This window comes from Nothoprocta perdicaria, unplaced genomic scaffold (assembly GCF_003342845.1).
Source record: "Nothoprocta perdicaria isolate Ctin4 unplaced genomic scaffold, notPer1 scaffold_121, whole genome shotgun sequence".
NCBI classification, from domain to species: Eukaryota; Metazoa; Chordata; class Aves; order Tinamiformes; family Tinamidae; genus Nothoprocta; species Nothoprocta perdicaria.
Genome location: NW_020454328.1, coordinates 627,506 through 640,679, shown reverse-complemented (window position 1 = coordinate 640,679; position 13,174 = coordinate 627,506). Strand labels below are relative to the sequence as shown.

General features: G+C 66.7%; 2 protein-coding genes across 2 annotated transcripts in view; one reads left to right on the top strand and one right to left on the bottom strand.

The window, feature by feature from the left end:
• Positions 1 to 6,657, top strand: part of SKAP1 (src kinase associated phosphoprotein 1) — a 95,962-nt gene extending 89,305 nt beyond the window's left edge. Inside the window, exon 12 of the mRNA XM_026054445.1 lies at positions 6,556 to 6,657. Coding sequence (XP_025910230.1) covers positions 6,556 to 6,657 — 102 coding nt within the window. The remainder of the gene's footprint in view (positions 1 to 6,555) is intronic.
• Positions 6,658 to 8,710: 2,053 nt separating this feature from the next.
• Positions 8,711 to 12,887, bottom strand: SNX11 (sorting nexin 11). Its single transcript, XM_026054393.1, has 7 exons — positions 12,851 to 12,887; positions 10,890 to 10,938; positions 10,661 to 10,747; positions 10,441 to 10,541; positions 10,098 to 10,196; positions 9,662 to 9,874; positions 8,711 to 8,840 (listed from the first exon to the last, which is right to left on the bottom strand). Exons 2-7 carry the CDS (start codon positions 10,908 to 10,910, stop codon positions 8,711 to 8,713), a joined length of 651 nt encoding a protein of 216 aa, XP_025910178.1. The 5' UTR covers positions 10,911 to 10,938; positions 12,851 to 12,887.
• Positions 12,888 to 13,174: the final 287 nt, after the last annotated feature.

Here is a 13,174-nt window from a genome sequence, read left to right as displayed (position 1 = left end):
GCGCCGGTCACCCTGGAGCCGGGGCCATCGCTCGTGGCGGCTGCGCCCCCCCGGCGGCTGCGCCCCCCCGGCGCGCCCAATCGCCCAGAACGAGCCCTGGCAGCCTCATTCCTCCCAGGTAATTTTTATAGATGAGGGGACGCCCGTGCCGGAGAGGACAAAGGGGTGGCGGAGGCGGCCGCCCCGTCCCGCCGCCGTCCCCCCAACCCGCCGCCCCATTGCACCCCCATCCCCGGCCTTGCCCCCCCGTGCCAACCCGGCTCCGGTGCCCATGGGCCCCGGCAGCCACGGGGTCCCCACACCCCGCGTGCCCTTGGCCCGTCCCGGCGGGTGCGAACGTCATGGGGGGCTTAATGCGTCTTCCGACCATTTATTTTGCCCTGAAATTTATAATAAGCGCAGTTAAAGACTTCGTCTTTGACAGAGGTAATAATAAATTCACTGTTAAAGACAGTAGTTTAATTCCTTATCCCCTCCAATACTGCGCAGAATAAACTGTATTCATCACTGAGTAATTTTTTACCACATAAATCTTTAAAACGAACCGTCGTAGGCTGTTGAGGCTGAAATATTGTGAATTTATTAGCTATGCCCRTGTACTATTGGATTCGGAGGTTTCCATTCGAATATATTAGGGGGGAAATTTGTGTCTTTAAGTGTGACAATCCTTCCATTTTCCCAAGCCGGGATTTTAGCGGCAGCTCCGCCGGAGTCGGCACTGCCTTTATGAGACGCAGATTTAGTAACGAGCCCCCGGGTGCCCCGCGCCGCCCGCTCGAGCTTCTGTTGCCCGGGATTTGCCTGGATTATTTTGCAAGCGGATGGGGAAATTTCACTTGATTTCATAAATGGAAGGGGAAATTTCACTTGATTTCACAAAGGGCCGGGGAAGTTCTGCCTGGGCGAAGGCGATGAGCGTTGGAGCAAGAGGCTCGATGCTGAACCCCGTCCTTGGCCAGCCCCAGCGCCCGCAGGCTGCTGCTGTTCTATACGTTTATACCTCCGTACGTGCCTATAGGTGCGCGCATAGGGGCAGGCAACGTTTAATGTGGGGAAGGGTTAAAGCTGCAAGAGGTGGAACAAGAGCAAAACCGAGCGTGAAACCCAAAGGGCACCAAGGCCAAATCCCCCAGGAACCCGGCCAAACTTGCCAAATCCAGAGGAAAAAGGAAACCAGGGCCCTTCCCGCGGCCCCCGCGCGCCCCGCAGCTTTTAGCCTGTTGAGCAGCCGTGTTTGAACGCCCCCGATCCGCGGTGCCGTCGAGAGCGCCCGACGCGAGCCGCCAGCCGCATCTTTGTTCGTTAGAGCCGGAGATAATTATAAACCCATCTCTGGGTTCATGAGGCGCGGGTAACATTTAAGCCAATTGATGTGCTAACATTTAAAGCAGTTCTGTTGCCAAATGTCACGTCCGGTCTAGTTTCATTAGAGACGCGTTAATAGATGGATGGGAGCGARATGCCCGTTCCTGGGTATCGAATGCCAGTTTGCCGGGGCCGTAACTCTCCTCGCCGTCCCCAGGAGCCCTCCCAGCCCCGCGCCGGCCTCTGCGGAGCGGCCCCAAAGAGCTGGGATTAAAACACAGGTGGTTTAGGGCCGGCTTTGCTGGTTCAGCTCCCATGGGCATCCCGAGGGCACCGGCTCCTTCCACCCTTGCTCTCCCTTTCTTCTCCTCCGTCTCCTTTCCTTCCACACGGCTCCATCTGTACCTGGGTGAGCGCAGGGGCATTAAGGCTGGTGCTGGGGTTTAAATCCGGGGACATTAAAGGCGAAAATAATTTGCGGAACAAATTTGGCAAATTGAGTGAGCGATAAAGCAAATAAAAACCTCTCCCCTTGCTCCTGCGCCCTCCCCTTGGCACCGGCAGGACGGGCACAGACCTCGGCTTATTTCCCTGCCTTGCAACTTCGCCATTAAAGTTGCACCTACAGCTAGGAAGTTTGTCCGTGAAAAATGGTCATTTTGTTTCCCCTGCTCAAAGAACGTTATTAAAATGCTAATTTAAAAGAAAAAGGAGTTAAATATCTAGCAATGGTGCAGTCTAATTGCAGCCATAATGAGCTCTCTAAATGTGAGTGCCCCTGACACACGGAGAGCATAAACAGGCAGCAAACACATCATTAGCGCCGCGCTCATTTATTGCGGCGCCCCGGCTGTGACCCCGCGCGGGGCCGGGCGCCGCGCAGGTGGAGCCGCCTGCGCCGCCCCCGGGGATGCAGGAAATGCAGCCGCGAGCGGTTGCCATGGCAACGCGGCAGTGACGCAGCCGCGGGGGGCGCCGGGGGGGGGGGCGGCGGGGACGGTGACCGCGTGGCACGGCATGGCGCGGCGCGGCATGGCATTGGATGGCATGGCATGGCATTGGATGGCATGGCATGGCTTGGCATGGCATGGCATGGCTTGGCATTGCACGGCAGAGCGTTGCAAGGCATGGCATGGATGAAGTGGCCTTGCATGGCATGGCATGGCATGGCTTGGCACTGCATGGCATGGCACGGCAGAGCGTTGCATTGCACGGCAGAGCATGGCACAACATGGCATGGCATGGCATTGCCATGGAATGAGATGGCATAGCATGGCAGTGCATGGCAGGGCATGGCATGGCTGCAGGACATGTCATTGCATGGCCCAGCACCGCGTGGCCCACGGCACACAATTCGGAGCCGCGCGCCCGGCCCGGTGCCAGGGGATGAGGCTCGTGAGGGAGCCGGCGGCTCCGGGAGCCCCGGAGCGGAGGGGAGACTGAGGCACGGAGCAGGCGCCCTGCGCGCACACGAGTTGCAGCCGGCGGCAGGGACACGAGCGGACCTTGGAAATGGCTTTGGCTCCATCGCAGCCTGTTTGCTCCCGAGCAGCCCCGCTCGCCGCCTSCCGGCACCAGCACAATAACTTCCCTCATTCCCCTCGCCTTCTGCTTGTCTTTGCTTTTTTTTCCCCTCCGTTTCTAGCCTGTCCGAGGGGCACGGGAGCAGCATCCGCGGGAAATATTTTAAAATAAAGAATCTCTGAGGCGGCGGCACCCCCGGTCCTCACCCGGCGCTGCCTGCACCCCCCTTCGCCCTGCACTTTCGGTGAACCTGTGATATTGTAGCAATGGCCCTTGAAGTGCGCTGGGGAGGTGATTTAGGAGAATATTAAAGGCAATGTGGAGATTCGAAGGCGCCTCTCTCAGGGAGCTCTGCAGAAATACGCAGCACAGATGGGCTGAGCAGATTAAACATTTCCGTCACATTGTTCCCAAATTGTGTTTGCGGTGCCTGAGGGTTGGTGCTGCGGTCAGAGCRCGCCGGAGCCGCGCGGCGCCGGGAGCCGCCTGCTTTATGGAATAAATATTAATACGGCGGCTCCGCGCGAGCGCCGGCGGCGGCAGCGCACGCGGCCCCGCTATTGTCTGCGGCACGGCCGCCCCAGCTGCGCGCCTGCCGCGCCGCCGGCCGGCCGTCCTCCATCCATCCCTCCCTCCATCCATCCGTCCCTCCATCCATCCCTCCGTCTATCCCTCCATCCATCCGTCCCTCCATCCGTCCCTTTATCCATCCCTCCATCCGTCCCTCTGTCCCATGCCCAGCACCCCAGGAGCCCCAGGGCTCTGCCGGGGATCACAGGGGCCCAAGGGGTCCAGGGCGAGTCCCTCGAGCCCCGCTCRGCTTGCGGGGCAGCCACATCCAAAGCGCCACCTGGACTCATTTGTTTGCCTGATTTTAATGGGAAATTAGCAACGGGCTGAATCCCAAACTCCCAGTCAGGCCCTTCTGCCCGGGGTCACCTGAGAATTTATGTCCCGGAGCCTCCCTGGGCCCAGCTGCTCCTCTCTGCCGGCCTTTCCCAGCTGGGCGCTCCATCCCGTTACTGCCTGTCCCGATGGCACCTGCACCCTCCGCACGTCCCCTCCGGCCTCCCCTGGGCACAGCCGGGGGGGACGGGATGTGCGGGGTCTGCTGGGATGGGATGGGATGGGACGGGATGGGACGGGGTGCGTGGAGGCTGCGGGATGGGAGCAGCAGGAAGGATCCGAGGCTCTCCTGGACACCCATCCTGTGCTGCTCCAGCTCCTCACAGCTGCCRAGATCCACAGGGTTGGGAGCTCTCCAAATCCCTTATTTCCATAGGGATTTTCGTAGGTATCTGCAATGGTGGCACAGGGGGAAGCCCACGAGCGATGCGCAGGGTGTCACCTCGGTCACTCCTTCACCGAGAAAACCCTTCGGTGCCCCGAGCTGGGAGCCCAGCTACACCGCAGCGTTCCCGAGGGCATCCGCYGGCCGCGGGGCCCGGCTCCCTGCATCCCGGCAGGCGGAGCGCCCGTGGAGGCAGGTAGATGTATGGCTGCCCYGCAATGAACGTCCCCGGTGTCAGGCGACCCCGCGCGCGCCCACCATCCCTCATCCCGCAATGAGATTCCTCCATTTTCCTAACAATAACGCGTGACACACAAGCACTAATAATGGGGCCGAGCAATCATAAACCGATAAGTCCCTGAGTGATTGGCTTTTCCTTGGGCATCCATCAGGGCGTCATCGATCTTCTGTGCGCGGGGGTGATGGATGGCGCTCCCGGAGAAGGACCGGGCGCTTTACGAGGGCCGGGAGCGGCGGCACGCAGGGCTCGGGAGCCGGGAATGGGGCAGGGGCCGCCCTGGAGGGAGATCCCAGCCCGGGAAGGCGCTTGGGGGTCCCTGTCCTTCCGCCCGGGTTCAAGGCGGTGGTGGGAGCTCCCCGGAGAGGCCGGCGGTGCCACGCTGGGGTCCCCAAGGGGCRGCCGAGCTCGCGGGGCCACACGGGTGCGGGACACGGAGGGACGTGTCCCTTTGGGAAGGCCCCGCTGGCACTTGCGGCCAGGAGGAGGTGCCCAGGGCTCCGTGCCCGGCTCCGGGTGGATGGGGACAGCGCCCGGATGGGGGGTACCAGCTTCCCGACCCTCGAGGACCCGGGTTCTCCCCAGCTGCGGGCACTGCTGGGGGGCGCAGGGTGCCCGGGCGGTGAGGACGGACACGGTGGGTGACGGGCCGGGAAGGAGCCRCCCCGCAGGAGGCGGCTCCGACGGCAGTGGTGGGGAGGGAAGCGCAGCCGCGTGTGGCGGGACCTGCGGGCGCTGGTGCCCTGGCACCGCGGAGGGAGCCGGGAGGGCCCGCAGCGGCGCCCAATGCGCCTGGGGCCAATTCACGCCACGAAACGTGCCCGGGCCGGGGGCTTTTGTCCTTTCTGGGCTTTTTGCAGCGCATTCAAGGCCGGTTTCGGGAGGGGGTGGTGGTTGTTTGCTGGTCTGGTTGTTCCTTCCCCCCGYTCGTTGTTTGCTCTCCGCCTGTTGTTCCTTTCCCCGCTCTCCTCCTCCCTTGTCCACAGGGATTAGCAGCATGAATCCCTGCCCGGCTGCGCGCCAGCCTGCCGGGAGAGCCGCGATGCCGGGAAYGGGCGGCTGCTCCCCGGGGTGCCCMGCGGGGCCGGCCCGGCCCGCGGTGCCAGCGGCCGGTCCCCCCAGCCCCCCGGGCAGCGCGCGGGGTCCCGGTGCCAGGGCTGCCCTGCAGTGCCCCTCTCCCTGCAGCTCCTGCCTCGCCACCGCAATTCCCTTCCCAATCAGCAGCTTTGCCAGCCCCTCCGCAAAGCCGGGGCTAAATTACCTCCCCCCAGCCCCATCCGCGCAGGTAGCGAGCGCATGGGCCCCATTAGGGCCTAATTAGGCAGATTCCAGGAAAAGCGGCCTCGAACGCCCTCGTCTCCTGCCCCTGCAAACCCTCCCGCCCGGCGCTRGCGGGATGCAGATGAGCAGCTCCAGACGGGAGCAGAGTTCACCCTGCACTGGGCCCTGCCTCGCTGTGCCAGTGCACTCCTCGTTTTAATAGTTTAATAAAAATTAGCATAATTAACGAACATCTGTATGATCCAGAGTGGTGCAATTTGGCACTTGGAAACGAGGACTTAAACATTATTGCTGGGATTTTAATGTTGTTTTAATTCTTTTTGGCACTGTGCGGTGAAATAAACGCTCGGTGCCGCGAGTTCTCGGCTGGCTCTCATTTGCATTTCCCTCCCTTTGATTAGGAGCGAGCGCGGCCTGCCCGGCAATTCATCACGGCAGAAATTATTTTAAAAGAGCGGCTGGTGCTCGGGCCGCGGTGGCGGGAGCCGGCGGCTGCCGCGGTGCCCGGGGGCCGTGCCGCGGGCTTCAGCCGCCCAGGGGCACCCAGCGCCCGGCTCCCGCAGCAGCAAGGGGCAGGTTCATGGGGAAGGGGCTGCACTGGGGTGGGTGACGGAGCCGCCGTCCCCCCTGCGGCGGCAGTTCGGCCCCGGGCGCATGGGCACCGCTGCCCACGCGGCTGCAGCCTCCTGCGGCTCCTGCGCCATCCCCTGCGGCTGCAGCAGGCGACGAGCTCGCGGGGTGTTGGTTGTGGTGCCGGGGGACATGCGGCCGGATCCGCGGCTTTCCCGGGGATGTTACCGCTCCGCACGCGGGGCCCGGGGCGCGCGGAGGGTCGACATCCCTGCAGGCCGGCGCCAGGGCCCGGCTGGCGCCCTGGGGCCGCCCTCGGCACCGGCCTTGCCGCCTGTCTCCCCAGGAGTACAACGTGTAYGGCTGGTGGGTCGGTGAGCTCGACAGCGCCGTGGGCATCGTCCCCAAGGACTACCTGGTGGCCGCCTACGAGCTGGAGGGGCGCTGAGCACCGGGCGCCGTCCGGTGAGCGCGGGGCCGGGCGGGCGGCGGGGCCGGGGCTGCTCCCGCGCAGTGCCGGCGGCTCCGGGTGCCGGCGGCTCCGGGTGCCGGCGCCACCAGCGCTGTCTTTGGCTCCATCTTCTGGCCTCCGCTTTACACGGGAGCGAGGCCGGGAGCGGCGGCTGCGGCACGAGGCGGGTGGCCTGGCAAGGGCCGCCGTGTCCAGGGGGTGTCGGTGACACGGGGTGGGGACACGGGTGGCCTTGGGCGCTCCCAGGGGACAGGGCTGTTCCCCAGTGTCCTGGGCACAAAGTGGCCTGGCCTGGGGTCCATCTCCTTCAAGATCCATGGGAGAAAGCTGTGCCAAAGACAGCGCAGTTGGCTGCGTGGGCCCACGAATGTCTCATGTCACGAGGGGTGACACGGGCTGAGGCCACGTGCTGCGTTCACAAGGTTTTTCTCCTGAACAGCCTGTTAGGGAGGAGGGTCTTGGGGGAGATGGGGAAGCCAAGGGGCTGCGCGGAGGCCTCCACGTCCGCCCTCCCTCCGTGCATTGATCCCAACCTCCCTCTCCGCATCCCATTCCCACTGTCACCCCTGTCTCTTCCCCCCAAATCCAGATGCTTCCTGCTGCTCCCAGTTGGACTGAGATGCTGCACCGACCTTCCCAGCCCCGTGTCCCATCACCATCACGGAGCGGCCCCGGGACCGGCCGCGAGGGCTCCTGCGGGCTGCACTTCGGCCTTGGTGCTGCAGCGGCCTCGGCCACGGAGAGCACCCGGAATAAAGCGCTCGGAATAAAGCGCTCTGCCCTCGCACCCTGTCTGGAGTCACCTCTGGGCTTGGAGCCCGAGCAGGGGGTGCCCGGAGCGGCGCTCGGAGCTGCAGGACACTCTGCTCCAGGGCTGCCGGAGCAGGGATGGCATCGGCGCATCCCGCTGGAGCGGGGACAGCCTGGGCGCATCCCGCTGCAGCGGCACTTGGAAGAAGGGCCGCTAGATGGTGGTAACTGCTCACGGCAGCCGGGCCGGGCAGGGGGCCGCAGCCCCCGGGCCCAGAGCCCCGACCCGGCTCCTGCTGCAGGGAGGGCTCTGGGGACACAGTGGGACCCCGCAGCCCCATCCCACCCCCGGGGCTCAGGGATCCCCTCTCCCCCAGGGGGAGAGGCGCAATAAGGGGCCGCGCTCGGCTCCGCTCCCGCGCACGCGCTGCCAGCACCGCCACGGCTCTTCTACTTGGTTTTTATTTCCAGCCTGAGCCGGGCGGCTCTGCCCTCCCCGTGCTCGGGGCAGCAGGGAGCGAGCGGAGCCCCCGCCCGACGCCAGGGAGGCTCCACGCTCCTTCTCTCCTAACAAACTACTTCTCTCCTAACAAACTACATCCCCGTCCCTCGCCCTCACCCCGTTCCCAGCTGTGCACAACCACCACGGTGTGGGGAGCCCTTTGCTCTCCCGCAGGATCCCAGCTGGAAGCGGCCTCCCCGCTGCCACCCTCCAAGCGCCGGCCTCCCAGCAGCCAGGAGAGGCCAGGCAAGAGCCCCCAGGGCAGCRCGTCCCCGTCCATCCCGGCTGCGCCGGCGCCGGTGTCTGCCCCGGCACGGGGGCCGCAGCCGAGACGCCGCCTCCACGGGAGCCCGGCCTGGCTCCTAGCAGGGAAACGGGGCTCTGCTGCCCGCGTTCCAATGGGAAACAGAGCTCAGGGAACTCGGGAGGCGGCAGCTGAGCAGCAGCCTCTGCGGCTCYGCATGGGGCCCAACTCTCCCCTCGGGAGCCATGGAGCCGCAGCCCCGTGCAGGGCGAGGGCCAGGCCAGGAACAGGAGGAACCCTCCTCCTCGCTCCCATCGGAGAGCAAACACCACGAGGACAACACCCCCAGGGTCCACTACCCACCAGAGCCCTTCTCTGAAGAGCTAYGGGGACACCAGGGACAGTGCGGAGCGGGCAGGGAGGAAGCCCCGCAGCCCGGGACGCTGCCCAGCCCCGTGGCCCTGGATGCCGCCCGGCTCAGTCACCCCCGGGCACAGCGGTGCCAGCGGGGCAGGCGCCGTCGCCGGAGCCGCTCACTGCGTCTCGCGCTCCGCCGGCGCCTCCGGACTCTCGGAGCGGGCGTCCTCCTCCATGCCGAAGTCGCTCCAGGGAGGGAAGGGCTCGAGGCAGCTCGGCCGCTGCGAGCTGCCCGCGCCGGCGCCGCTGCAGAGAGAAACGGGTCAGGAGGGAGCAGGATGCAAGGAAGGGACAGGGCCCCGACGGCCACCAGCGCTGGAGGGAGCCGGCCCCAGCTGGGCCGCRGCTGGGCTCCTCGCAGGAGCTGCGGCGCCTTCGGGACCTTCTCCCTCGTCCTGCCCCTTCCCACCCCAAGTGTTCAACCCCCTTGACCAGCTGCCTGGAGCAGCCGCCCCGCAGCGCCCCGGGACGGGCCTGGGGGAGGCCTGGGCGGGCAGCAACCTCTGCGACGAGCGCCAGGAATCGCACAGGCTGCTCGTGGCATGAGGAGCGAGGCAAGATGTGCAGGAAGCCTGAGCTCCAAAAGCCTCCAAAGACTCCTCATTCCCCAGAGATTAAGGGAGGAAAGCATCCAAAGACTCCTCCTCTAAATCTCAGCTTAAGTTCTTCTTAAGCGGGACTGGAGCTCCCCTCTGCTGAGCTCTGGCCAAGGCCACAGCGGGTCAGACACCCTCGTGATGCAAGAGGCCCTTGGTGACGGCCGGAGACGTCCGTCTCCCTTCGCCCAGGCCCTGCAACGCTGCCTGGTCAGCGCGCGGGCCTGGGGGACGCTGCTCCACCTCATTCCCCTCAATGCCTGCAGCAGGGATGGGACAAGYGGCTCAGAAAAGGTTCAGGGGTGCCTAGAAAGCCCCGCAGCTCCTCATTTCACAGCGAGGACTGTTCCCTCTTGCCGGAACTCCCTGGCACAGACAGCAGCCGTTGCGGGCCAGGCTGGGGCTGTGAGAGGCAGCCCCGAGCGGCGCGGAGCGCCAGGCGCCCGGCCGTCCCTCGGGCCGCTCCCTTACCTGGCGCGCGGCTCCGCGGGCGGCGGCAGCGAGGGGCGGCGYTCGCCCTGCTGCGCCCAGGCGCACTGGGACATGGCGTAGTGCAGGATGGCCTCGGTGACGGTCAGCGCGCCCCGGCCCTGCACGCACGCCTCCATCTCGGGCACCGGCAGCTGGCTCTGCAGGAAGAGGTGCAGGCGGCTGTCGGAGAGCAGCACCACGTTCTGCACGACCCTGCACACACAGAGCGAGGCCGGGGTGACGCGGGGCCCCGGCAGCACAGGGCACACGGGTGGCGGGGGGTCCTGCCCACCCAGCAGCTCACGGGCCCCCGCAGCCRCGGGGACCTTCAGCTGCTCTGTCTCCAGCTTAGAGGCAGCACCTGCAAAGCAGGGCAGAGCGGGCCGTCCTGTCACCCATGCAGCCCCAACAAGGGGCATTCAAGCCCCTTACTCACTTCTCCAGGAACTGCTGCAGCCCCTGTCTCCGCTTCTCAATGAACTCATCTGTGCTGCCCACAAAGAAGGTGGATTTTCCAGGCAGCTCTGGGACAGGCCTGCAGGAACCGAGCACGAGCAGCGGGTCAGGGTCATCCCAACGTCCCAGCAAGGAGACATGTGAGACATGGGGGGCACCGCAGCATGACCACGACCCTGTTTYGTGGAAAGCTGGAGCCCAGGAGATCCAGTTTTCCTAGATAATCAGTTTCTGCCTCTTCCCAGCCCGTGGGATCTCCGGACAACTGGGAACACAGGGCACAGCTGCAGGGGGAGGCAGAAGGGGGCCCGGGCGATGCTTACACCAAGCCCGCGTTCTTCTGGAGCTGCTTCCGCAGCCACACGAATTCACGGTAGCGGCGCCGCACGCATGAGGTCTTGGCAGTAAATGCCTTGCTGTTGGTCTGGAAAAAAATAACCAAAGCACAGAGCTTGAGGCACAGGCTGGCACGGCCGGACAGCCCCGCTCGGGAGAGCCGTGCGAGCGAGCCCCGCGGTCACCCGCCTGCCGGCGCCCACTCACGTGCAGGAAGATTTTATAGTCCACGTAGGAGTTCCAGGAGCCCTCGTTCTGCACCCGCGGGTCCTGCACCCGCACCGTGGTCAGCTCCTGGCCGCACAGACACAGCGTGAGCGCGGGCGGGCGCCACCCGGGCGCCCCACCGCSCGGCTCACCCTGCCCGGCAGCCCCAGGGTCGCCACCAAGCCCCCACCCCGGGCAGCCACGAACCCGCTGCCAAAACGGGTCTTACTTCTTCCCGGTTCTCCAACATCCTAGAGGCGGAGCCCAGAGGGAAACATCTGCACAGAAGGAAGGAAAAAGGGATTAGTGAGAGAAACAAAGCCCAGCACCCAGTCAGGAGGGTGCCCCGTGTCCCCAGCACCCCGGCCAGGCCTGCTGCGGCGCAGCCGGGACGGCACCAGCAGGCGAGGAGCTGCCGAGCCCTCTCTCCTCACGGACGGCACCTGCACCGACCTCCCGTGTGCCCCGAGACACCGGGGCCCTTGGCTGCGCTGGGGAACGCAGCCGGAGCCGCCCTTTCCGCCCCAGCCCCGCTCCCCACGGAGAGATTCCTACTGGGAAATGCCCAGTTCCCACGGCCAACGGCTGCCGCATCCCTGTGCCCTTCCCGGCTGCTGCGCGAGGGATTCCCGTTCGGCACCGCCCCGTGGCGGGAGCGGCGGCGGCCGCAGAACCCCCAGCACCAGGAACGCAGCGCGGGGCGCTCTGCCTGGGGCTTCCAGAGCCCCTCGCTCTGCACAACAGCCCTGCTGGGGTTCAAAATGCAGGAGGGAGGCAGGGAACGAGGGAACCAAAAGAAAGGACAGAGGCACTAATTGCCTAAGGGGATGGTGGGGAAGTGCYGGGAAGAGAAATGTATTTTGCCAGCTGGGGGGAGGCCGCTCGGCGGAGCGGAGCCCAGCACTTTGCACCAGGACACGGGCACGGGGCCCGGGCGCATCCCGAGGTCTCCGTTACCCTTTAACGGGCAGCCCGGGAAGCAGCGCCCGCCTCTCTTCCCGGTACGTCCGCTGAGCGTCGTACCAGGCAACGCGTAATCTCATTTAGGCTTTATTTGGAGTTAATTGATCTTAACTTGACAAATGAACTTAAACCAAACGGAGAAGGCAGCTTTGAATTCGCCTTGAACAGCGGTGCCAAATCCCTTGGAAGGATCCAAATCTCTTGGAGGCTTTGCTTCGGCCGCGGCTGCGCGCCCGGCCGGYCCTTCCTCCCGTTGGCCGCTCGGCGTTTTGGGGCTGCCGGTGCCTGCCGGGTGGGAGGGCGCGCGGGGCGGACCGCTGCTCCCGATGGATACGGGGAGCTCCCGYGGCCCGGGAACGGGAGCAGCTCCCGGCGCCCGGCCGGTGTGACAGCCGCAACGGCCGTTTTTACCTTCCCCCCCTTGTCTGTTATCCGCCCGGCTGACTCGACACCTCCTCCGCAGGCCGGAGCTCCCGCTCCCGGCGGCTCCCGACGCTCCTTCCTACCAGCGGCTCCGGTGTCCAGCAGCTCCGGGGCCGCTCCGGCACCACGGGGACTCCCCCGGCTCCTCCCTGGGCAGCCCCCGCCCGGGCGCCCGGGTTCCCTCGGCAGAGCGAGCAGGGCTCGAGGCCCGGAGCGGCTTCACCTCGAGTCCCGAGGGAAGCGCCGCCGAGCGCCCCGCGGCACGAGGGGGCGAACGGCCGCGGGGGCCGCCCGGTTCGACGGGCTGGGTCCCCCCGCCGGGGCAGCCCGCACAGAGACGGTCCCGGAYCGTTACCCCCGCAGCGGGGACGGGGCCTCGCGCGGAGCCGCRCGGACGGGCCCGGGGCGCAGCGCGGTTTCCGCGAGCACAAACGTGCCCGACGTGCGCGGGCGGCCCCGGGGGACGGACGGGCTGCGGCGGGCGCGGGGCCCGGCCCCGGCTACCCCGGCCAGGCCCCAGGGCCCCCATCCCTGCGCCAGGCCGCGATCCCWGCGATCCCGGGGACTGTCCCCGTGCGGGCCCCGTGTCCCGGCGCTCCCTCCCGCGCCGGGCTCCGCGCTGCGCTGCCCCCATCCCGCAGCGCGGCCCCCCGGGCCAGCCCCGGCGCGGCCCACGGGGCAGCCGAGCGGCCCCCGGCCCCGGGGCTGTTCCGGGGCGGCCGCCGCCTCCCCGCCCGCAGGTGGCGCCCACGGCACCGGGTCCCCTCGACGGCACCGGGTCCCCCAGGCCGGGCCCCCCCTCACCTCCTCCTGCAGGACGCGGCCCCTTTAAGCAGGCGCGGCGGCCTTATAGCCTCGGCGGTGCACTTCCCCTACGGGCGCGGCGCGGGGCACTCTGGGAGCTGTAGTCCGCGGCCCAGGGAGGCGGCTCGCGGGGCTCCCCCGGCGCCGTGCGCGGTTGGCGCTAAGCGGGCTCCTCCGCGGGCTCCCTCCGCTGCCCGGGGGCTCCCTCCGGTGCCGGGCGCTCTGCGCCGCAGACCGGGCGGAGGCGGCAGCCGCCCGGCGGGGAGGCGGAACTGCGACGGCTCGGGCCCGCCTACATCTCCCAGCGTGCCCCGCGGCGGGCGG